The 26,227-nt window shown below is 42.5% G+C and overlaps 1 protein-coding gene and 1 non-coding gene across 35 annotated transcripts in view; both read right to left on the reverse strand.

Moving 5' to 3' along the window:
• CAST (calpastatin) overlaps positions 1 to 2,691 on the reverse strand; it is a 115,586-nt gene extending 112,895 nt beyond the window's left edge. For 20 of the 34 annotated variants that reach the window (XM_078365130.1, XM_078365127.1, XM_078365129.1 and 17 more), the window contains exon 1: positions 2,481 to 2,691. In XM_078365130.1, coding sequence (XP_078221256.1) covers positions 2,481 to 2,555 — 75 coding nt within the window. In that variant the 5' untranslated portion in view covers positions 2,556 to 2,691. Of the gene's footprint in view, positions 1 to 1,517; positions 1,816 to 2,480 lie in introns of those variants that run through there. The other 14 variants (XM_078365122.1, XM_078365136.1, XM_003732314.6 and 11 more) reach the window with 2 other exon arrangements.
• Positions 2,692 to 15,546: 12,855 nt separating this feature from the next.
• LOC118151748 (U4 spliceosomal RNA) lies at positions 15,547 to 15,687 on the reverse strand. Its single transcript, XR_004740164.1, has one exon. It is a non-coding gene; the product is annotated as a U4 spliceosomal RNA (small nuclear RNA).
• Between the last annotated feature and the right edge of the window lie 10,540 nt (positions 15,688 to 26,227).

Here is a 26,227-nt window from a genome sequence, read left to right on the forward strand (position 1 = left end):
TGAACTACTGCTACTCATATTTGCAGATAATGTACATGGTTCATTTTGATAAGAACCTTAGGACAATAATGACTCAAAGCAAACTTTTTCTCTTAGCACATCAATAAAATGCTACATTTAAAGGTCCAGGAAATGCACTGGAAAACATTCATGAAGAAATATCTCAAGGGAAATTGGAATTCCCAATTCTTAAAAGCATATGTATATAGCATCTTGATTTTGAATCTAATTAGTCCTCACCAGTACTTATGTAGTTCATATCATTTCTAGTTTACAGATGTGAAAGCAGGTTGAAAAGGTTGACTTATTTCCATTTGAGAAAAACTCTTTGTTCTCCACAATGTATGTAGAGGCTTTAAAAAGCACTTGCAGGTGCAGTACAGTGGCTCATGCCTGTAATCCCAACATTTTGGGAGGCTGAGGTGGGAGGATTGCTTGAGACCAGGAGTTTTAGACCAGCCTAGGCAACATAATGAGAGAGACCCTGAATAGTATATTGTATGTATGTATGTGTGTGTGTGTGTGTGTGTGTATACACACACACACACAATAAATATACACACACACACAGTACACATATATAGCCTATCTCCATATATAGTATATATTATATATACTATATATATAGAAAGGGAGAGTAAAAATAATTTTTAAAAACACTACTTGTGGATATAATTCTGCCTGGCACATAGTAGATGATCAATAAATGCCCACTGTCTGATAAGTAACAGTTTCTTGATTCTTATATATGATTTCTAGCTCCAAAGAGTGTCTGATTCCAACATCTTTGCTTTTTCCAACACCACATACTAAGAGAGAAAGAGACATATCTAACTAATTTTTAAATTCTTACCATAAATCAATGGGACATAAACATTTTGGTTTTCACTATCAACAAAACTTTTGTGTGTGTGTGTGTGTGTGTTTTTGGACAGCAATCTAATGTTAAATCATGCTTCCTGGTTCCAAAACACTAGAAGTGCCAGTTTGACTGGATATCACACCTAATTGGTAGGACAGACATTCAATGCACCAAACAAATGGAACGTTCTCGTCCCCCATCTAAAGCAATAAAGTGCAGAGCAGATCGCTGTCGTGCGCGCTGTCTCTCTCCCTCCCTCTCTCACTTCCTCGCTTTCTCTCTCCCATCCCTCCAACGCTCCGTCCAAGGGTCTTGGTCTCAGATCTCAGTTGCTTCTGCGCCTTGGTGTTTGAGATTTTCTCCTTGACTTACATTGCAGCTGCCTCTCCTTTGCGTTGGCAAATATAAGACCAACAACCTCCCTCTGAAAGTTTTGAGGTTTACTTAGGGGTTAAAAACAAACCCTAGATCTAAGCTCGTATGAGCTGCGTCCGAGTTCATTCAGGAATCCACCTCCTAGACGGAATTCCTCCAGCAACAATTCCAGTTCCATCCCACTTGTACCGGGGCGAGAGAGGTGCATGCACCACGCACGCTTGGGCGCGCTCCCACATACCACAAGAGGGAGAGTCCCCGGCCTTTCCCGGAGCCTAACCTGACGGTCTGTAAGGAGGTCGCACCCGGTCCGCAACCCTTCTCCGCCAAACTTTGCACAACGCTTCGTCCGCAGGTCCAGAAGGGCAAAGCCAACTCACTCCCTTCCAACACCCTCCCTTCCCGGTCTTGCCCGGGCACAACCGCTGCTATTTACCGTCTTGTACCACCAGCTGGCGAATGCCATGGCGACAACCGGCTGGCTCCGATTCGCACGGCGGGGGACCCGGAGAGGACGCGGGGTGCTGTGCTGGGGGCGCCGGGCTCGCACTATGCCTGGCCGGGACTTGGCTGGCACTGAGCTCGGCTCACCCCAAGGCTGCCAGGTGGGCAGAACCCTGGGGGCGGGGCCAGTAGTAGATCCCGCCCCGCCGTGCCCCTCCCCGCCGCGCCCGCCCGATTTGGCTCGGGGCTGGTTAGGGAAGAGGCTCCGGGTCTGCAGGTGGGCAGAACCTTGGGGGCGGGGCCAGTCGCAGGCCCTGCCCCGCAGCGCCCCTCCCCGCCCCGCCCGCCCGATTTGGCTCAGGGCTGGATAGGGAGGAGGCTCGGCGTCTCCAGGCAGCCGCGCCCTGCGGCTCGGCACTAGAGTAGAAGACTAGATCCCGCTGTCTAGTGAAACCTCCCCACTCACTCGGGGGTCCTGAGTGAACCTCATTCCCTTTTCATCCTTATCCTCATTCACCACGTCTCACCAGCCAACTTTTCTCGACGCGCCCCCCACCCACTATACCCAGCCAACGCCACGCCCAGCGCTCTGGAGCCGACCGGGAAACCGCGGCCACCTCCAGCCACCTGCCAAGTGGCGGCCAAGCCAGGAGCCCTCTCCCTGTCCCTCTCCCTGCCCCGCTGGGGCGCCGGGGACAGCAGATCGGCCAGCCCCGCAACGCCCCTGGAGGGCGGCCTCAGCTCCGAGACCCAGTCCCCAGTCTCCCAGCCCCGCGGCACCGACAGGAGCTCCACTCACCTCCTGGGTGCGGCGGGCTGCGGCAGCGCGCCCGGGCCGCGGGGAGGCGGCGGGCTTCCGGCCAGGCTGGGACATGGCGAGGCCGCTGCGGGCGCTGCCTCCGGGAAGGCGCCGCAGAGAGTGGCAGGGAGGCCAGCGAGGGAGGGAGGGAGCGGAGGGCCCGGGAGCGCGCGGTGAGACAGCTTTTCCGACCCCACCCCAGGCCCGCACCGGGGTTCCCCTCGCCCCGTTGGGCCCTCCCCTTCCTGCCCGCGGGGGGACCCGGACTCCTGCCCTGTAACTTAACACCCTCCGCCCCGGTCCTCAACGGGTGACCCTCCCCGGCCCCAGCACTGCTCGGGTCCCGGTTGGTCAGAAAAAAGGGGTTGGAGGTTACAGCGTTCCTCCTTCGATGCCCAGATCGATCTTGCAGTTGTGCAATGAGACAGCGGGACCCGGGCGTGGCCCATCTGCGCTTCGACCTTCCTCCCAAGAATCCGGAGTAGTAGATACTCTTTTTACATTCCGCCCTGCTTTAGCTGAGAGGTTGCCAACTTAAATCTGGCTCAATCCTGGACTGTCTAGATAAGGAAGCGGATCATAAAAACAATTTGTCTGTGTGTGAGTGTTTAAGTGAGGGCACTGGCCTGTGTGTGTTTTATATGATTTTACTTTGTTTTTTTGGCAATTTTGAATTTTAATAAACTTTTATGGGGAAGAGATCATATATGCCAATGCAAACCGGAGAACAGTTCCAAATTTTAAACCGTTATTAAAAGGTTATAGTCTTTCTGCAGTCTGGAGGGTTCTGTTTCTGAAGCTAGATTGCTTTTGTCTTGGGCTCATCTTAGCACTTCCTGGTTTGGGGTTGGAAGTGAAATTTAACAAGCCCTACTAGGATAAGCTCTTGTAAGAGACTGTCAGCCTGCAGTTGCTGCTGGTTCACCGTCGGGCCTGACAGAAAACCTGTTTGTTACCCTGCAATAGCAACATCATTTTGGGACTTGGGGTCACAGCTGTCTGCAGGATTGAGGTTTAGACAATTGAAGAGAGAGAAAGTAGATTCGTTTTGTTTTGTTTTGGAGTCTCAGTGTTGCTCTTCCGCCCAGGCCGGAGTGCAGTGGCGCGATCTCGGCTCACTACTGCAACCTCCTGCCTCAGTCTCCTGAGTAGCTGGGACTACAGGCGCGTCCCCACACCCAGCTAATTTATTTATTTATTTATTTAGTAGCTAATTTATTTATTTTTAAGTAGAGACGGGATTTCACCACGTTGGTCAAGACTGGTCTTGAACTCCTGACCTCAACTGATGCACCCACTGCAGCTTCCCAAAGTGCTGGGATTACAGGCATGAGCCACTGCACCTGGTCAGAAGGCAGATTTTAAGGAGAGATTTGTTATGCTATATGGAGCCTGGCAGAACAGAATTCTGGTTTCTTCTCTACCTCCTCATTTTAGGAATTCTGACTTCTTCCTCAAAGGGTAGGCTAGCAGCATTCTTAATTTTGAGGGAGGGGGGAGGGGGAAGAACAGGATTGAAATGCATTTCTTCTTAAAGGATTCTACTTACTATCTGTGTATCTAGTATTTCAACAAACAGGCAGCACTTCAGGAATTTATACATAAAATGGAACAACTTAGATATCGGGACTATGGCCACTCAGGAAAAAGAAAATTATTCTTGGTATCAGTTACATTCAGAAACGAGGGAAAGTATGCCATAAGTCTGAAAACAAGATTTCTTATGATGGTGACCACACCACTACAGCAATTTAAACAAACACAAAAGCTGTAGCAGTGAGGTGACAGACAGCTCCTACTTCCTGGCCTCCACCCCAAGAACTACAATGATTTTCTTACTAGGGAGCCTGAATGTCCCAGATTCAAGGTTTTAGATCCCTGAAGTACTTTATTCAAACTCTGGAATGGTTTCCACTGACTTGGTGGCATTAAAGTTTGAGGTATTTTCCAACAACGTTTTTAAAAATTGAGTTTACAGACATCAAAAACAATGAGTTTGTGTCCTTTGTAGGGAAATGGATGAAACTGGACACCATCGTTCTCAGCAAACTGACACAAGAACAGAAAATCAAACATGGCATGTTCTCACTCATAGGCAGGTGATGAACAATGAGAACACACGGACACAGGGAGGGGAGCATCACACACTGGGGTCTGTGGGATGGGGAGGAGAAATAGGGTAGAAACAGTGTGGGAGTGGGGAGTTGGGGAGAGATAGCATGCGGAGAAATGCCAGATATAGGTGATGGGGAGGAAGGCAGCAAATCACACTGCCTTGTGTGTACCTATGCAACGATCTTGCGTGTTCTTCACATGTACCCCAAAACCTAAAATGCAATTAAAAAAAATTGAGTTCAAACCGGTTATGTATTTCTTGACACATCCTATGTAAAGCGCTGTTAAAGGATGAATAGAAGGTAGATTTAGAGACTAAAAAGATGCATTTCCTGCCTTCCGGGGACTGACAGTTTAGGCCTAGTTCGCGGTGGCTCAAGCCTGTAATCCCAGCACTTTGGGAGGCCGAGGCGGGTGGATCACGAGGTCAAGAGATCAAGACCATCCTGGTCAACATGGTGAAACCCTGTCTCTACTAAAAATACAAAAATTTAGCTGGGCATCGTGGCGCGTGCCTGTAATCCCAGCTACTCAGGAGGCTGAGGCAGGAGAATTGCCTGAACCCAGGAGGCGGAGGTTGCGGTGAGCCGAGATCGCGCCATTGCACTCCGGCCTGGGTAACAAGAGCGAAACTCCATCTCAAAAAAAAAAAAAAGAGTCAGAACTCACATAAGCAGAACAATTGCTAAACGATGCATTAATGATTATGAGTAAAAGAAGAATTTCAAAGAAGTTGAAGCCCCTGATGCTTCACTTTCTCTTGTAGCCGGTGAAGAATTATTAGAACTTTGATATCATGGACCAGCATTTACTAATTTGGGGAAGCTCCTTTTAAATATAGATAGCTTTGGGGTCCCGCGTGGTGGCTCACACCTGTAATTCTAGCACTTTGGGAGGCTAAGAAGGGCAGATTGCCTGAGCTCAGGAGTTCATGACCAGCCTGGGCAACATGGTGAAACCCTGTCTCTACTAAAAATACAAAAAACTAGCTGGCTGTGGTGGCATGCGCCTGTAATCCCAGCTATTTGGGAGGCTGAGACAGGAGAATCCCTTGAACCCGGGAGGTGAAGGTTGCAGTGAGCCCAGATCGCACCACTGCACTCCAGCCTGGGTGACAGAGTGAGACTCTGTCTGAAGAAAAAAATAAATAAACTAAAAATGAATAAATAGCTTTTGCTACATTATTGTCTGCACATGGGTAATCATGTATTCCTTTATTTACTCAGTAACAGATGCCTGCTGTGGGGAAGTACTGGAGACATCTTACACTAAAGAACTTTACAATTAGAAGAGACAGACAAGTAAATACAGGAATACCTCATTCTATTGCTCTTGCTTTATAGCACTTAAGGGATACTGTGTTTTTTACAACATGAAGGCTTGTGGCAACTGTGCCTCCAGCATGTCAGTAGCATCACAGCATGTATCCACTTCATGTCTCTGTGTCACATTTTGGTAATTCTTGCAACACTTCAACCTTTTTTCATTGTATCTGTCATGTAATCTGTGACAGAGATCTTTGGTGTTATTATTGTCATGATTTTGGGGCATGACATACTGTACCTATAGAAGATAGAGAATTTAATCCATAAATATTGTGTGTGTTCTGACTGCTCCACCAATGGGCTGTTCTACCTAGGAATCAATTTGCATATGAATATATACTTGAAACAGTATTCCTATAAAGAAGTAAATAAGAGTCAAAGAAACACCCAGGTAAGGCCAGGCGTGGTGACACATGCCTGTAATCCCAGTGTTTGGGGAGGCCTGAGGTGTGCAGCAGAGGCCAGCAGATCACGAGGTCAGGAGTTCAAGACCAGCCTGACCAACATGATGAAACCCCATCTCTACTAAAAATAAAAAATTAGCTGGACCTGGTGGCGCATGCCTGTAATCCCAGCTACTCAGGAGGCTGACGCAGTGAATCGCTTGAACCAGGGAGGCAGAGGTTGCAGGGAGCCAAGATCTCACCACTGCACTCCAGCCTGAGTGACAAAGTGAGACTCCATATCAAAATAAAAAAAAAAAAAAAGGAGGGGGGCTGGGTGCTGTGGCTCCTGCCTGTAATCCCAGCACTTTGGGAGGCCGAGGTGGGCAGATTACCTGAGGTCAGGAGTTCAAGACCAGCCTGACCAACATGGAGAAACCTCATCTTTTTAAAAAAAAAAAAAATTTTTAATAAGAAAGAAAGAAACACACCCAAGTAAATATCACATCACATTTGCTGGAGACTGCCATATTTTGACAATACAACATAGTGGGTAAAGCCTACGAGTTTTAGATCTACAAAGCTGTGTTTAAATCCCAGCCCTGCCACTTATGGACCGCATACCTCAAGCAAATTACTTAATCACTCTGAGTATCAGTTCTCTTACCTGCTACCTGTGGATGATAAAGCTGAATACCCACATCTTAGGGTTATTCCGACAATGGAATAAGGCAATTAAAGCACTTGACATAGTGCCTCATGTATGATAATTGTTCAATAAATGCTGGTTGCAATTATTAAATTGCATTTATTATTAATAGTTAAAAATTTCAAAACCTCTGAATGTTCTTTGGACGGGGGCAAAGCATTTTTGGTTGGATCCCCAGTTAGAAGCAACCTCCTGTCTAGTCAATGAATGTTCCAGATCTGTTGCCATTCAACCCACATTCCAGACATTCTCTAGATCATAAAATGAGCCATAGCTCAGCAGTACCCCAGGAAAGCTCTAATCCAGACCCACATACCTGAGCTGGCAGCCAGAATTCATTCTGATGTGTTCATTCCCAATAATGGGGACGTCTTCCATTTTTCGTTTTCTTTCTTTCTTTCTTTTTTGGTTTATTTCTTTTGTGTATGTGCTCATAGAGTGGCTGGTTATTTGAAATAACTTTAACATTTGTTAGGCAACAAGAAATCAAATTTGGGATGATGCGTGCATGGTAATGAACTTACTAAACCCAAAGCACTACTGTGTTCCTGTCCAGGGATAGGTGCAATCCATCATGGCCCCTCAGACCTGGAGGCAACACAGAAAACTTGTCACAAAATTACATGTTTTTGTGTGTGTGTGTGTGTTTTTTGAGACAGAGTCTCACTCTGTTGCCCAGGCTGGAGTGCAATGGTACAATCGCGGCTCACTGCAACTTCCACCTCCTGGGTTCAAGTGATTCTCCTGCCTCAGACTCCTGAGTAGCTGGTGTTACAGGTGCCCACCACCACACCCAGCTAATTTTTGTATTTTTAGTAGAGATGGGGTTTCACCATGTTGATCAGGCTGGTCTTGAACTCCTGACCTCAGTGATCCACCAGCCTCCCAAAGTGCTGGGACTACAGGTGTGAGCCACTGCACCCAGTCTACAAAATTACATTTTCAGACAAGCAAGTGTATCTCTGGAAATCAAGTTATATTTTTGAACTCTTGCCACTTTCCATTAACTTTCATTTTTCTCCCACTCACAAACACCATCTTATGGGATTAATTTTGTATATAGAAATTTTAGCAGCCCAAATATCTCTACAGCCAACTGCTTGCTTCAAATACTTACCAAAGCTAGATTAATATTTTAATGTGTTATTTCTGTCTGGAATGTATCCAGACACAGTCATTTATAGGAATCAACTTTTATTACACGAATTCTTATATTTTTGTTATACAGAAGATTTTGAGTCAATTATCTTATCCTTTCTATATATCCTAACCTATGCCCTCTTGCCCCAAAAATTGTCATCTAAATCCAGGCCTAGTCTTCATTTTCTCCCTCATCCTGTCTTTCGTCCATTAATAGGTATTTCCTGTAACCTCTCCAGAAGGCATTTAGACTGGGATGATATGCTGAGCAAACCACATTTCTTCACTACAGAGAAAAAGAAAAAGAAACCACAATTGGTCATCATTGTGACTCACCCCAGGCTTCTACCACCACACCCAAGCCACACAATACTGCCAACAATTTGATTAGCTGTAACACCGAAAATAAAGCCATCCTGCAGAGCTAGATTTTTATGTTCCAAGGTATGCCTAAGGTCACCTCTCTTTGGTGTTTGGTTATCAAATAGTCTTGATCCTTCTTGTTGCCGATCACGTCACATTACATATTTATTGGTGTTGGGTTTGTTTTCACTTTTGTTTCTTTCCCTGCATTTCAGTTTCCAGCTCAGAATATTGTAGAAAGAAATGTGACGTTTCTAAGAGGTTCTTCAACTGCGTGCAAGCCACAGTGTTTTTGACTTTTTTTTTTTTAATTGAGAAAAAGTATCTCTTTGAATTTAATACTCAAAGTCATTTTAGGCACATACAGAATCTTAATTTCTTTGACTCAACAAATAAGAATGCACTAGGTTCTAGAAAAAAGAGTTTTGAACATACACCAGGGGCCATTTGGAATATCTGCCCAGCTCTCTCCCGTTCTTCTTTGGAGTAGAATTCTAGATCCTATCGGGGTTCCATTACTCTATCCCTCTTCTCTGCAGCCCACAGTTGACTGGACCAACAGTACACCTGACTTGAACTGACCCAAACAGGTTTTCTTTCTTCACTGGGAGATGGGGACTGAGTAATGAAATTAAGAGGAAGATAGAGGAAAAAAACTTTCTGGGTCCTAAAAACGATAACATGAAGCATGTAGACCTGGGCTTCACTGTGGACACTGAGGACCCAGAAAGCCAGCCTGCAACGGAGGAAGGAACAGGCCTGCCAGGGAAGCAGAGATGGGAGGAGGTAGAAGAGGGCTGAGCTTCCTTGCAACCTTCCAGTTATGAGCTCCACTCTCCAGTGAGGCACAGTTGCTTTCAAAAGGCTTTGGTTCTGGGAGGTACCTTATAGCCTTCAAAGTAATCTCGCCTCATTTTTGTTTTCATAGTACAAGTTGTTTTTTCTGTTATTTATTAACCAAAAGAGTCTCAACAAATTCAGAAACTAAGCATAATATGCATGAAGTATGTAACTTGTTTTCTTTCTTTTTTTCTTAATTTTACTTTAGGTTCTGGGGTACATGTGCAGATCATGCAGGACTGTTGCATAGGTACACACATGGCAATGTGGTTTGCTGCCTGCTTCCCCCCCATCACCTACATCTGGCATTTCTCTCCACGTTATCCCTCCTCGACCTCCTCACTCCACCACTGTCCCTCACTTGGCCCCCCACAACAGACCCCAGTGTGTGATGCTCTCCTCCCTGTATCCCTGTGTGCTCATTGTTCAACACCTGCCTATGAGTAAGAACGTGCTGTGTTTGATTTTCTGTTCTCGTGTCAGTTTGCTGAGAATGATGGTTTCCAGATTCATCCATGTCCCTACAAAGGATATGAACTCATTTTTTATGGCTGCATAGTATTCTGTGGTGTATATATGCCACATTTTCCTTGTCCAGTCTATCATTGATGGGCATTGGGGTTGGTTCCAGGTCTTTGCTATTATAAACAGTGTCACTAGGAACATACGTGTGTACGTGTCTTTATAATAAAACAGTTTATAGTCCTTTAGGTATATACCCAGTAATGGGATTGCTGGGTCAAATGGAATTTCTATTTCTAGATCCTTGAGGAAGCACCACACTGTCTTCCACAATGGTTGAACTAATTTATACTCCCACCAACAGTGTAAAAGTGTTCCTACTTCTCCTCATCCTAGCTAGCATCTGTTGTCTCCAGATTCTTTAATGATCGCCATTCTAACTAGCATGAGGTGGTATCTCAGTGTGGTTTTGATTTGCATTTCTCTAATATCAGTGACGATGAGCATTTTTTCGCATGTTTATGGGCCTCATATATGTCTTCTTTTGAAAAGTGTTCATATCCTTTGCCCACATTTGGATGGGTTTGTTTGTTTTTTTCTTGTAAATGTGTTTTAGTTCTTTGTAGATTCTGGATATGAGCCCTTTGTCAGATGGGTAGATTGCAAAAACTTTTTCCCATTCTGTTGATTGCTGGTTTACTCTAATGATTGTTTCTTTTGCTGTGCAGAATCTCTGGAATTTAATTATATCCCATTTGTCTATTTTGGCTTTTGCTGCCAATGCTTTTGGTGTTTTAGTCATGAAGTACCTGCCTATGCCTATGTCCAGAATGGTTTTGCTTAGGTTTTCTTCTAGGGTTACCTTCTGGAGGTAATTTTAGTGTAAGGTGTCAGGAAGGGGTCCAGTTTCTGCTTTCCGCACACCCCTAGCCACTTTTCTCAACACTATTTATTAAATAGGGAATCCTTTCCCCATTGCTTGTTTCTGTCAGGTTTGTCAAAGATCAGATGGTTGTAAATGTGTGATGTTGCCGCTGAGACCTCTGTTCTGTTCCATTGGTCTGTATCTCTATTTTGGTACCAGTACCACCTTGTTTTGATTACTGTAGCCTTGTAGTATAGTTGGAAATCAGGTAGCGTGATGCCTCCAGCTTTGTTCTTTTTGCTTAGGATTGTCTTGGCTATGCGGGCTTTCTTTTGGTTCCATATGAATTTTAAGGTGGTTTTTTCCAGTTCTGTGAAAAAGGTCATTGGTAGCTTGATGGGGATAGCATTGAATCTATAGATAACTTTGGGCAGTATGGCCATTTTCCCGACATTGATTCTTCCTAACCATGAGCATGGAATGTTTCTCCATCTGTTTGTATCCTCTTCTATTTCCTCGAGCAGGTTTGTAGTCCTCCTTGAAGAGGTCCTTTACATCCTTTGTTAGTTGTATTCCTAAGTATTTTATTCTCTTTATAGCAATTGTGAATGGGAGTTTGCTCATGATTTGGCTCTCTGTTAGTCTGTTATTGGTGTATAGAAATGTGTGATTTCTGCACATTGATTTTGTATACTGAGACTTTGCTGAAGTTGCTTATCAGTTTCAGGAGATTTTGGTCTGAGATGATACGGTCTTCGAAATATACAATCATGTCATCTGCAAATTAACTTCCTCTTTTCCTAATTGAATACTTTTTATCTTTTATTTCTTGCCTAATTACTCTGGCTAGAACTTCCAATACTATACTGAATAGGAGTGATGAGAGAGGGCGTCCTTGTCTGGTGCCAGATTTCAAAGGGAATGCTTCCAGTTTTTGCCCATTCAGTATGATATTGGCTGTAGGTTTGCCATAAATAGCTTTTATTATTTTGAGATACGTTCCTTCAATACCTTGTTTATTGAGAGTTTTTAGCGTAAAGCACTGTTGAATTTTGTCAAAGGCCTTCTCTGCATCTATTGAGATAGTCATGTGGTTTTTGTCTTTGGTTCTGTTTATGTGGTGAATTACATTTATAGACTTGTGTATGTTGAACCAGGCTTACATTCCCGGGATGAAGCCTACTTGATTGTGATGGACAAGCTTTCTGATGTGCCATTGCAATTGGTTTGCCAGTATTTTATTGAAGATAGCATCTATGTTCATCATGGATATTGGTCTGAAGCTTTTGTTATTGAATCTCTGCTGAGTTTTGGTATCAGGATGATGTTGGTCTCATAAAATGATTTGGGAAAGATTCCGTCTTTTTGTATTGTTTGGAATAGTTTCAGAAGGAGTGGTACCAGCTCCTCTTTGTACATCTGGGAGAATTCAGTTGTGTATCTGTCTGGATCTGGACTTTTTTTGGTTGGTAGGCTATTAATTGTTTCCTCAACTTCAGCCCTTGTTATTGGTCTGTTCAAGGTTTCAACTTCTTCCTGGTTTAGGTTTGGGAGGGTGCAAGTGTCCAGGAATTTATCCATTTCTTCTGGGTTTCCTGGTTTACGTGCATAGAGGTGTTTGTAGTAATCTCTGATGATGGTTTGTATTTCTGTGAAATTGGTAGTGATATCCATTTTATCGTTTTTGATTGCATCTATTTGATTCTTCTCTCTTTCCTTTTTTTTAAATCTGGCTAGTGGTCTGCCTATTTTGAAGACACAATGTATCAGAATCTCAGGGATACATTTAAAGCAGTGTCTAGAGGGAAATTTATAGCAACAAATGCCCACCAGAGAAGCAAGGAAAGATCTAAAATCGCCACCCTATCGTCAAAATTGAAAGAGCTAGAGAGGCAAGATCAAAAAAACTCAAAAGCTAGCAGAAGACAAGAAATAACTAAGATCAGAGCAGAACTGAAGGAGACAGAGACACAAAAACCCTTCAAAAAATCAATAAATTCAGGAGATAGTGTTTTGAAAAGATCAACAAAATAGACCACTTGCCAGATTAATAATTTTTTTTTTTTTTGAGATGGAATTTCACTCTTGTTACCCAGGCTGGAGTGCAATGGCGCGATCTCGGCTCACCGTAACCTCTGCCTCCTGGGTTCAAGCAATTCTCCTGCCTCAGCCTCCCGAGTAGCTGGGACTACAGGCGCACGCCACCATGCCCAGCTAATTTTTGTATTTTTAGTAGAGACGCGGTTTCACCTTGTTGACCTGGATGGTCTCGATCTCTTGACCTCATGATCCACCCGCGTCAGCCTCCCAAAGTGCTGGGACTATAGGTGTGAGCCACCTCGCCTGGCCTTAATAAATTGTTTTTAAGTAAAGTTCTCAGTAATTTTTCCAAACTTTTTTCCCCATTGTCCTCAGTAAGAAATACACCTTACCTTGCAACTAGTACATATACATTCACATAATAAGAACATGAAGATTCGTGAAACAATTCTTATTTTTATTACCTATGCTCAGATAAAAGCTATGTATAATGTGAATATTTGTTTTATTAATCTGTAAACACAAAATGGAAACAAATCAAAAACAAACTATACCAAACTAAAAATTAGGAAATACTTTATTTAATGCTGCAGCTATGTGTTTTTGTTATTTTAATTGGTTCAAGATTGAAAATCCTTATTTACACAAATAGGCTCTTGAGAATGTTAACAATGGCAGCATATTCTGATGTTTAACTTCTTTATACTTTATTCAAATTTCTTTTTTAAACTGCTGATGATGACTCCCTAATGTCATAACTATTGTTTGAAAAACAGTAAGCCAGAAATATTGTTAAATTGCCTACTATTAAGATGAGCAAAGATAAGGCAAATGCATTACAAGTATCTACAATAGATCCTTATTGGAGCTCAGACATCTGCAATTTTTTTTTTTTTTTTTTTTTTTTTTAGACAGTCTTACTCTGTCACCTAGGCTGGAGTGCTGTGGCATGATCTCAGCTCACTGCAACCTCTGCCTCTCCGGTTCAATCAATTCTCTCCCTCAACCTTCCCAGTAGCTGGGATTACAGGCACTCGCCACCATGCCAGGCTAATATTTATATTTTTAGTAGAGACAGGGTTTCACCACCTTTGCCAGGCTGGTCTTAAACTCCTGACCTCATGATCCACCTGCCTTGGCCTCCCAAAGTGCTGGGATTACAGGTGTGAGCCACCGTGCCCACCACATCTGTCTTTTTTAAAGCTCTCTAGAGGGGAATCCCAGTTTTTCATTCACTACTGTGGATAATTTGTAACAATTCTCTTTATGTGGACAGTCATCTGTATTTCACCGTGGACTGCCATTCAAATTCATTTCTTCTTGATAATCAACAGGTGCTCTAAAGCTTCTTTTTGCCTGGGTGTATCCTTCTCTCTGCCTTTCCCCACTTATCCACAGGAAGCCACACTGGTCCACCCACTGGGCCATGCCTGACCCATGCTCTTTCCTTTTCCTGCAGTTTTCCATGTTGCTGTTCTTCAGGGAGACTCTCATCTCCTATTTTTTTTTTTTTTGAGACGGAGTTTCGCTCTCGTTACCCAGGCTGGAGTGCAATGGCGCGATCTCGGCTCACAGCAACCTCCGCCTCCTGGGTTCAGGCAATTCTCCTGCCTCAGCCTCCCGAGTAGCTGGGATTACAGGCACGCGCCACCATGCCCAGCTAATTTTTTGTATTTTTAGTAGAGACGGGGTTTCACCATCTTGACCAGGATGGTCTTGATCTCTTGACCTCGTGATCCACCCGCCTCGGCCTCCCAAAGTGCTGGGATTACAGGCGTGAGCCACCGCGCCCGGCCCTCCTATCTGGTATTCTAAATCCTGCACATCCTTCAAGTAGCAACATAAGCTCACCCACCATCAGGTCTTGCTGATCATGCTGCCCCATATCTTTTCTTCCTTTTCTGATGACCTATAGGCCTGGAAAGGCTTTAATTCCATATTTGTTGATACAGAAAAATGTTGAGGATCCTGTTGGAAAAACAGTGTATTTGTAAAATAGCATGTACATTGTAGAGCTAAAGATAAAGATAAAGCTATACCTCCAGAAATTAACAAGACGTGAGTATTTGGGTAATTCTCACCAAATTCTCTTGGTTTTATTTTCCCAGTTTATGCTTTCTTATTAACACATAGTATACAATAAAAATAATAAAAGGAAAGTCTTAACTTTTGAGCTAGCTGTGAATGTCTTCTATCATTTGAGCGGTCCCCAAATTTAACACAAATACATATGGGCTTAATTGTTCTCTTCTCATGTGTTCAGCTTCCACTTCCAAATGTATTGCAATATTCTTGAAAATCCAATGCTACTTTTCTGTTTTTTCTTAATTTTCACTTTCCAATTTTGATATAACAGCAAGTTATTAATGAACTTACTCTTGATAACATCTGAATGTAATCAAGTAAAAGCTTATACTGTATATGTCTAGAAGATATTTGTGTTATATTTTACTTCCTTCAGACCACTGAACACTCTGTAAATATTGCCTCTCAGATTAAAGCATAACATCAGAGAAAAGGAGAGTGCTTTGTTTTTGAAACTGATAATCTACAGTAGCTATGCAAACTATACATGTGAGGCTTTTTTGTTTACACTATGTGTTCCACAATTTGGTTTTCTTAAGAAAAAGACACAGGAAGGAAAATGAGAGAAGAAGTAAAAGTGAAAGAAAGGTAAGAAAGACAATGAAAAAAAGAAAATGATAAAGAGAAAGGAGAGATACAAGGGGAGAAAAAAGGGAGAGAGGAAGAAGAAAAAAGAAAAATGGATAGTTAAGCAACAGGAATAAAAGAGGGGAAATTAAGCAGTGTTTTTTTTTTTTAGTCTCTAGAGAGACTGTCAAAAATTGCCAATGCCAACTATATTTCAAGTCGTCATGGCAAGGTATTGGGAAAAGTTTTCAATTAGCAATAATCGAGCCTTGGATAAACCTCATTGCCTATAACATTGCCACTGTGAAAAGCTAATTAAGTCTTATTTTTTAAGGGGAAACAATAAATATTACACTAAAGCTACCACCAGAAAAAAATAGAGTAAGACCCATAGTTATTTACTTGTTTATTTATTTATTTTGCTTTTCAGTCTTTCAAATTTTAAAGATAGTTATTTTGGGCCCCAAATTCTTTTTTTCTTTTCTGCTTAAAGAAGTCAAAATGAAATATTCCTTAGTTCTCTAAATAATGGGTTGAGATACAAGATAAAGATCTGAGAGAAAAGAAAAAGAGTCTTTAAATAATTTTTATTTTATCTATAATTTACCTTTTGCTGACTCTAATCTAGGACTTTACAGGCATTTTATAAATCCTCACAGCAATGTCATGAGGTTTTATTTGTACCCTTATTTTACAGAGAAGAAGATGCCCGTTTGAAGAAGGTAAGACTTCATCCACAGCTGGGAAGTGGGAGAGCCAGATTTCAAAGCCAGGTCTACTAACTATACTTCCTCTCCAAATCATTGCTCTTTCTGGAGCAACAACTCAATTGTTCTCTTTTAATCATCTGTTTTTCTAGGTCTCCCAGAACTCTCTAGATGTGACTACATTTATTTATTATGAATTTATTTTGCAGTTGACTTAGAGAAAAAAATGTGATTAAAAACACCTGTCTGGCATAACGTCATTACCAGGTTGGGCCTAGCCCCACCCCAAGGCAATGAATCTGGACTGGTTTGCCTGCTCAGACCCAGAGACTCCCTGTGAGGTCTGACTCCACCCTGGAGATATAGGATAGCTGTGGCACAAGATATGTCCCTGGAGCCTGGGAAACTATATCAAGGCAATCGCTAAACTGTGGAAACACTGCCATTAATTTGGCAGATAATGGCTGTGAGAAAAGGAGGCTCAACAGGGACCATGATGGGTCTCAAGGATTAGGAGACATCCCTCAAGCACTTTGCTCAAGCCAAACCAGCTCCTCACAGCAGGTGGGTAAGAGGGTGTGGTCTCGGCTGGTGCCTAGCTACCTCTCCCAAACATTGGCCTGCGGGAAGGGATTATGGTTCCTGTGCAGTGTGTGCCTCTTCCGAAGTAGGCAGCAGTCAGCCTGTCACTGCTGGAGTCACTATGACCACCAATTTCTGTCACCAGCTCTGTTTTTCCTGGGATATATCAGATATCACATCTTATATTTTACATTGTGTCAGTTTAATATAGCAAGATGATCCCATGTGCAAATAATGCATCCAAAGGAAATCTTAAAATAAACAAATGGCACATACTTCACTCCTTGAGTGGGTTGGGCCAAATGCTGTGCATCAGAAGGGAGGCTCCTTGACACAGAGCATTTATGTGGAGGCTTCACCAAGGAGTCACCTAAACATAGGGTTTCCTCTTTGTGGGTGTGCCATGAGCTGATTGGATCCGTAGCCAAAAGTCTTATTAGGTGCTCTGGGTTACTAAGCTAGTTTTTCTGTTGATGTACCTCCCCTAGAGTTTGAATTGAACACTATTTAGCACTTAGGCTAAAATAATATTGCATCAATTTTCTTTGTTTAAAAAAATCCCTGTGACCCATCAATTCTACATTTTTCCCTAAAGGGCGTTATTTTGACACCATGAATATTCTAATTATAGACTCCATGTTGGAAATCATCTGTAATTATCAAACAAAGGAAAGCCAATTATTAAAACCTGGTTGGAAGAGACCTAAGGGTTGGTCTGAACCTTGTTTGCCATGAACCATCTTCTTAGAACCATCCCCAGGAGGTCCTCTGACCCTGCCCTAGTGGCCACTGCAGGAAGATCTGCTCTGGTGAAGAGCAGGGGATTTGGATTCAGTCGCATATGGATTTGAATCCCAGCTCTGGTCCTTAGCAGTGAGCTCTTAGGCAATTTACTGAAGCTCTCTGAGACTCAGTATCTTTATCTGTAAGATGAGCCTACTAATATATGCCTTGCAGAGCTGTTACTTTTATAAACATGGCAAAGGGGAGTCTGATTTAATACACAGGTTAAATATGTGTGTCTTTATTCCTTCTCTCTCCTGAAACTTCACTGACAGTAAATGAAATTAAAACAAATAGGAAAGTTCTAAACTCACAGGATAAAGGGAACAGAACAGGAGACAATTACAAATTATATATCAACAGTTTTGTAAAATGTGTAGTAGAAGCCAAATTTTACAGAATGGAGAAAGCTACAACCTGAGAGTCTGCAGGGGAGATACAGACAGAAGTGAGCCAGACTGAATGACAGACAGTTTGAGGCTCAGGGTTTGGAGGTGGGACATGGCTGAAAAGAAAGAGATGGCTGAAAATCTTTACTGATTGCAGTTAGGACCTCAGTCTCTTTCTTCCATCCCACACATCAAGGCAACTACCCCTTCCCAGCCTTAGGTGAGATGGGAATTTTATAAGGAGAAAGAAAGTAAAGACAAGATAAGAAAATTAGATATCAACTTAAGACATACAACATCTATCCAGTAGAATTTCTGAAAAGACAAAAGAGAAAGCAGAGAAGATATAATCAAGTGATGATGTTTTAAAATATCAGCATTGACTGATATTAATACACACGTGCACGCCCACACACACACACACTCACAGTCTTCCCTAGGCACATCACTGGTGCTTTGTCCCACATCAGAATGTCTCAGAGGCTGAGGGGACATCCTCTGCAGTGTTGTCTCACCACAAGCTGCTGTTCTCCTTCCTAACTAGACAGTGCTTTGTTGCTGAGGAGCCCAAGGCACAGTAGATTTTGTCTGATTTAGATAATTGAGATGGGGAGGCTGGCGTCGGCAGCATCATTTCCCTAAAACCACATTTATTTCTACTACTGCTTAGGTCTGTTTTTATTAGTTCAATTTTTTTCCCAGAATATTCTCGGAAAGAGAATATTGACCCACACTGTTATCCAAGCTCAATTCTGAGAGAGCACAGCAGAAAGAACAATCACAATACATCAGCCAATGAATGCTTCAATGTCGAGATTGGAAAACAAATTTCCAAACACGATTCTAAATAACAATTTTGCTCCATTCTGTTGAAAAAAATTCTTTCCTAAACTTTGTCTATCTGCATCTTTAAAAGGATGGTATACATCTGAAAAGCAGTAAAGACTGTTCTGAGTAATCTTTTCTTCCTTTCCTCCACCTACCCTCCCATGAATGCACACATATGCTACATACACAAACACACAATTAAGTGGGTAAGAGGTAGGAACATTACATGTATGGAAAATACATCTTAGGCTGATGGGTAGAGAAAGTAAGTGAAGGGGAGAATTGCAAATTACATAAAGTAATTCTGAAAGGAAGATTTTTAGGAGGAAGCATGTTAGAGGACAATTGTCTAATTGTTAATATTGGATTTCAAATTCCAAGTTACAATTTATAATTTCTAGATGCAAAAATGAATACATCTACTTCAACAAGTAGGATAATCAGCAGGATAAGATAGGCTATACTTCAGTTACCAACAAACGTGAAACCTAAGTAAGTGGCTGATCGCGTGAAAGTACATTCCTTTTTCATGCAAGGTCCACTGCAGGTCCAGCAGCTCCCCCAGGCAGCTTGCTATCAAGTGACCCATGCTCTCATAACTAACATCATCATTTCAACCTGAAGCCTATAGCAGGGAAAAGGAAAATGTATGAAGAATCCTAATCATTCTTCTATGCTGCAAACCGGAAGTGATCCGTATCACTTGTACTTTCAGTCCACTGGCCAGAACTAGTTCCAAGGCCCCAGTTTAATTACAAGGGAGTCTGGAAAATTAAAGGGAACACATGGGTATTTGGTGAGCATTAAATGTCTCTACCACAGGCTGAAAGCATAGATGGCAATGCCTGATTCTGCCACTTCCTCACTGTGTAATTTATTTAAGCTCTCTGACTCAGATTCTTCAACTGTAAAATAGAGATAGAATAATATCTAATTTATGAGGTTGCTATAAGGATTACATGAGAATTTGCAAGTAAAACTTTCAGAATAGTGTCTGTCAGAGAGAAAATTTTATGACTGTTAGCTGTTATGTTGCCATCATTACTGTATTACCTAACTCACTATACACACCAAGGATTGACTAATCGTTACTGCCTCTGTGACTTGAAGTGTGACTCTAAGAGGAACATATTACATTTGAATGGTCTTTTACAGTTTGAATGTCAACAATAAACCTGTGTGTGATGCAGGAAAAACATAATTTTCAATTAATTATTTAGGAAACAGTTCAGAGACTGCTCAATTGGGTCAAAGTTGCCTCAACTAATTCCGGTGGCAAACGAGAATCCAGTTCTCATGACTCTTTCAACAGCCTCATCCAGGAGCCCCAGAATGACTGATCAGTGGGGAAACTAAGGCAGCAAAGGTGGCTTGATTCAAGGTGGCCAAGGGCCACCTTCCAAGATTGTAAGAAATACTCTCCTTTATTTTCCTTTGGTTTTAGTAAACTTTGATATACTTTCAAAGCATTTTTCCAGTAAATGTCATTTTAAAATAAAAAAGATAATTGTTTAAATTTACATTTCACCTCTTGGAAAGCAGCAGTCACATTATCTTATAATTATAATTCAAAAAATATATATATATTTTTTTTTCAAAGCATTAGAATCCAAAAATAAGTTAAGTATTACAGACTAAAGGAAAAGAGAATCCCAGTCAATTTTAATAAACTTAGAAAATCTTACAAATGGATATTATGTTTGAAGTAAATAAAATAGGAATAATTTTAATTTTCACATTTAAAAATTATTTGGGCATGGTCTGAACTTAGTGACTTGCTTCCAAATAACATAGAAAAGGCAAAATAATAACATTGAAGTGAAGAAACCTGAAAGACATCACTTAACCAAATGATGAATGTTGACAGCACCAGTGGTAGAGTGGTAGTTATGTGGATCTCATGCAGCCTGGTAGAACGTGACAAGAAGGCCACTTTACCACTGTGATAATCTTCCCCAAACTCATAACTCCATCCTACTCATGATAAAAACATCAGATAAGCTCAAATGGAGAGATATTCTACAAAATACTAGATGTACTCAAACTGTCAAGGGCATGAAAACAAGGAAAGCCCTAAAAGCTGTCACAGGCCGCAGTGGAGTCGAAGGGGGCATGGTGAGTAAATGTGGTGAGTATGCAACGTTAGACTGGGACCTCCAACAAGAAGAGGGAATTCGTGGAATAATAAAGCCAAATGAAGTCTGGAGTGTTGGCTGGGTTTTTTTTTGTTTGTTTGGGACAGGATCTCACCCTCTGGCACAGACTGGAGTGCAGTGGCCCTGTCGTGGCTTACTGCAACCTCTCCTCCCAGGCTCAAGAATTCTCCTGCCTCAGCCTCCTGGGTAGCTGGAATTACAGGCACGTGTCACTACCGCCCAGCTAATTTTTGTACTTTTAGTAGAGATGGGGTTTCACCATGTTGGCCATGCTGGTCTCAAACTCCTGACCTCAAATGACCCATCTGCCTCAGCATCCCAAAGTGCTGGGATTACAGCCATGAACCACCATGCCTGGCCCAATTTTATTTATTTATTATTTTATTTTTATTTTTTAAAATTATTTATTTATTTATTTATTTTTTACTTTTTCTTTTTTTTGAGACTAAGTTTCGCTGTTGTTAGCCACACTGGAGTGCAATGGCACAATCTCAGCTCACGGCAACCTCCGCCTCCCGGGTTCAAGCAATTCTCCTGCCTCAGCCTCCCGAGTAGCTGGGACAACAGGCATGCGCCACCATGCCCAGCTAAATTTTGTATTTTTAGTAGAGACAGGGTTTCACCTTGTTGACCAGGATGGTCTTGATCTCTTGACCTCGTGATCCACCCTCCTCGGCCTCCCAAAGTGCTGGGATTATAGGCGTGAGCCACCGCACCCGGCCTCAATTTTTTGTATTTTAAATGGAGATGGGGGTTCACCATGTTGGCCAGACTGGTCTCAAACTCCTGACCTCAGGTGATTCACTCGCCACAGCCTCCTAAAGTGCAGGGATTACAGGCATGAGCCACCACGCCCAGCCAGAAATTCCAGACTCTTTAGCTATCACCTTCCTATCCTCACATCCACACCCCACCCCGCCCCTGCCACACCAGCCCTGAACAACTACTAACTTTTCTGCCTCTATAGATTTAACTATTCTGAACATTTCATATAGATAGAATTGTATAATAAGTGATATTTTGTGACTGGCTTGAAGTTTTATTTTGTATTCTCCAGATAAACTTTGAAGAATAGATAGCAAAAGTAACTTAGAAAAATGCACTTTTAGGGATGCAGGTATTATATCATTTTGAAATATAATCTCTATGCCCTACTCCCACGGTGTCTTGCATCCCATCTGCATGCAAACACGCCACTCCACATTCCATTATAAACATTGTTTTGTATGTAGCAAAATAATAAATATAGAGTAGTGGTTCAGAGCACAGCTGAGAGAGGCAGGCCACCTACTTTAAATGCTAATGCTGCCCTGTAGCAGCTGTGTAACCTAGGGCGATTACTCAACCTCTCTGGTTTTTAATTTTTTCACCTGTAACACTGGGAAAATAATGGTTCCTATCTCATAAGAGTGTTAGAAGGATAAAATGAACAAATAGGATAGAGGGATAAAATGAGCCTTTGAAACAGTTCAAAGTACACATTAAGAACATATGCACTTGGCTGGGCATGGTGACTCAAACCTGTAATCCCAGCACTTTGGAAGCCTATGTGGGTGGATCCCTTGAGGTTAGGAGTTTGAGACCAGCCTGGCCAACATTGTGAAACCCCATCTCCTGTCTCTACTAAAAATACAAAAATTATCTGGGTGTGGTGCCATGCGCCTGTAATCCCAGCTGCTTGGGAAGCTGAAGCTGAAGCATGAGAGGTTGCACTGAGCCAAGATCAGGCCACTGCACTCCAGCCTGGGTGATAGGAGTGAAATCTTTTCTCAAAAAACAAACAAACTATATGTGCTTTATTTACTATCATTATCAACTGTGAGGGCAATTCAATGCAAAAAGTGCCACAAAGTACTCCCTGGAACCTATTCGATCATAGACCATTTCAACTAGAAGTGCCTTTCTAAATTCCCCAGTTTATTCCTCTCATCCTTGGAAGAAGAAACTTTAGCCTGGAAAGACCCAATAATGTGGCCTTGTCTATTTAACAAATATTTATTGAGGACATATTATGTACCACGCATTATCTCAAGTTCTGTGAATAAGATTGAAATGATCCTTTTCATCATGGAGTCTAGCGGTAGATACAGGTAAACGGTTACGACAGGGATCAAAGAACGTAGTAAAGAGAAGAATTGTATCATTGCATAAGGGAGCAAAGAGAAATCAGGCAAGATAACATGTTCTGCTTGGTTTTTGGAGAGCTTAGAGAAGTTTCAGAGCACAGGGAGATAATGGGAGTAAGATAAAGAGAGGAAGAATTTCTGAGATGTTTTGCTGAGAGTTTTGATTTCCCCCCATCAGGCATTTTCAATTGCAGTAAAGAGACTTCAGTGAAGATGAAAACACTTAATTACTCTATGAACATTTGGCCACCGTTTCTTGAAATACAGACTGCATTTAGGATTGAGCTGTGAGGATCCTGGGTTTTATGTAGGTTCTAGCCTGTTACAATATTATGCAATCCTTGGAAAGTTAGAGGGAGCTTTGTGAGCATGCGGGAAACTGGACTTTAACTTAAAAGATTCAGAAAGGAGCAAGAGACATCTAAACTGGGACCTGGAGGACGAAGGGGCTGCAATGGGGAAAAGTATTCCAGGAGAGGGGAAATGAGCAAAGGCAGGAGCTGGGGCGCGCCAGGCATGTTCCAGGATCTGAAAGTAGGAGGGCATGGCTGGAACACATTAGCCAGAAGGCAGAAGGCAGCAGATGAGGCTGCGAGCTCATAAGGGTCTAAACTTCATCCTCTTGGCACTGGGAAACCATCAAGGACTGTAAGCACTGAACAGGGATGATTCACAGGGCGCTAGTTAGTTGTTGGCCCAGCAAAGAGCCCGACTCTTGAGAGTAAAGTTTTTTCACTACCCCATACTGACCCCACATCTCATATCCCACATCCCACCCTCAAGAATGGAAAGCTGCGAACTTCAAGAAAGTTAACAAGAAACCAGAAGATGGCTGGAAATTTTCCATGGCCTCCTCACAAGCAGGAGATATTTTATACCTTCTTGTCTAGTGCCAGACCTAGAGGGGTTATTATCGTTATTACTATCACTAGACAAAATTAGAGAATAAAAATTTTATTTTCCCTTTATTTCTACAATTCTTTTCAATTCACAGTTGTAAATTTGTTTCTGTATCTCTAAACAGTAGTATTCATAGCATGGCTGCTCTGTGAAACAAATTATTCTTTGGTGACCTCATGAAAAGCAAACATTATTGTAAAAGGAGGAAAAATTTAATTAAATGGGTAATATTTTCAAACCTAATATTCTGTTATGTAGCAATTTGACAGTATGCTTTTGCAATATTTATTTTCTCCTTTTTTATTGCAAAGTTTTATAGTATTATATAGCACTGTGGAGTGTAATGGGCATAAGCCATCCAGATCCCCTTCAGGAATAACAGAGACTTTTCTGGGAGTGCTGCCAGAAGAAAGACCTCATCTGCGGAGCTCTGCCTGCTTTGGGGATTGCCACAGCTTCAGAAAGTCACCTCCCTCTCCTAAGGTTATGATTCTTTCTTCCTTATTGAGCATATCCGGTGACTAAGTGATGCAGGCACAAAAAGGCCTCTCCTGTCTCCTGAACCCTGCGCAATTCTAAACGGCATTCCATCTCTGTAACTCCCTGCGGGGCTGTCTGCGACATCTAGCAGGTCTGCGTCCTAACTCAGCTGTCCCTTTGCCCATTCCTCCTTTCCCTTCCATAGGTGTTGACCCCAAGGGCTCTTGTGGAAAGGAGATACAATCTCAGTCCCCCTTGTCCACAGAGGCAAGAAGCAGGAAATTTTGTCATGCTGATGAACAAGGCCTGAAGGTATTTTGCAGGTGTTTTACTATCTGGAGGAGAGTAAAACACAAAGGATGAGAAACATACCCTGAGGGCCTAGCTCTAGGTATGTGTGCGTTAGGTTCTTGCTTTGTAGCAGTGCGAATTCAACATATTTCATATGCTGTTTATTCTTTCTTCTCTTCTTCCTTTGTCCGTCCATCCTTCCAGCTCTAGAGGTTTTCTTCCCCTGGCCCCATCTGTTATCCATGCGTAAAGCCCAGTGTAATCCAAGAAGCACCACAAGGTCCTTGTGGCCTAAATGTATTCTCCACTGGCTAACATGCCTTCCTCTATTTATGTACAAAATTCACCACTAAAGCCATTCTTTTGGATAATTCAATAGCTAGAAGCAAGAAGTTCCTATTCAGTTACAGGCATGTTACATGGGGAAAAGGGCTCTGAAAGTCTTTGCCTATTTTACTAATTAATCTTTGCTTGTTTACAAGGATTCTTTTTTTTTTTTTTTTTCTGGTTTGCTCAGGAAAACATCACTATGGAATGAACTTGGTTGAGAGGAGATGGTAAATAGGACAGGTAAGATTTAGTAGGATTGAAGGCAACTGGGTGTCAATTACAAGGTCCAGGCTTCCTGGAGTGGCTTCTCTTCTAGGAGTTCAGGAGACAGGAGGGCCAAAGTGGAGGGAACTGCCCAAACTGGGCATACGTCAAACAAAATTAAAAAACTGCCTCCGTCTCAGTTTTACCCACTGAGTTACCCAAAAACTCCCGACTCTCAGATCAATTGGATACTAATCACATATTGTCTGACAACCTTTGGGTGACTTTTTATGTTGATAAGGTCCCTGCATGGCCCATCCTCACCTTTTAGAGCATCCTCCTACCAGGGACCCGGGGCCCCGGGGCCCCGTGTTTATAAGCTTCTCCGGTTCAGGCGTCATTGGCTTCTCCTGCTCTGGACTTCATTCTGCCTTCCCTTTTCTCATTTTATACATTTCCTGAGGAGAAGTGATGAGTTTCTGAACAAGTGTAGGAGCCGTGGGGATGAAGAATAGGAGATAAAGTGTGCAGATTACTTAGGATGGGGTTTCAGCTCACTCAGGCCGAACATGGGAGGAAGGAGCCCCTCAGCTCTCCTCTCTCTGCAGCCAGCCTACCCCTCATTCAGGCTCAGTGAGAAACCCATCTTGGAATCTGACAGCACTCTCCAAATACCTCTGCCTGCCTCTGCCCTCTTCCTAGGATCACGTGGCTGTGATTGTGTACTGTACCTTGGTCACAGTATGGGGGGCCCTGTAGTTCAGGCTTCGAGGTAGAGCCTTCTCTGCTTGTACACCCTCACTTTTTCAGATGAACGGGATGAGTGAGTATAGAAATAGGAGTTATAAAATGTTGGTATATGATGGGTTGACGTGGGACAAGAAACAGGACCAAAGACCAAGACATGGGCTGAATATCACAAGATGGAAAAGATCCTGAGAAGATAGGAGGTCACATATGAGAACCAGTGTTTCTAGAGAAGGGATGAAGTCCTCTGAGGCAGGCTGTCTCTCTTTGAAAATTATGTCCCCCTAGGAGCTGCAGTAGAGAGGAGATGAAACAAAGATGGGATAGGGA

This window comes from Callithrix jacchus, chromosome 2, assembly GCF_049354715.1.
Source record: "Callithrix jacchus isolate 240 chromosome 2, calJac240_pri, whole genome shotgun sequence".
Lineage (NCBI taxonomy): Eukaryota > Metazoa > Chordata > Mammalia > Primates > Cebidae > Callithrix > Callithrix jacchus.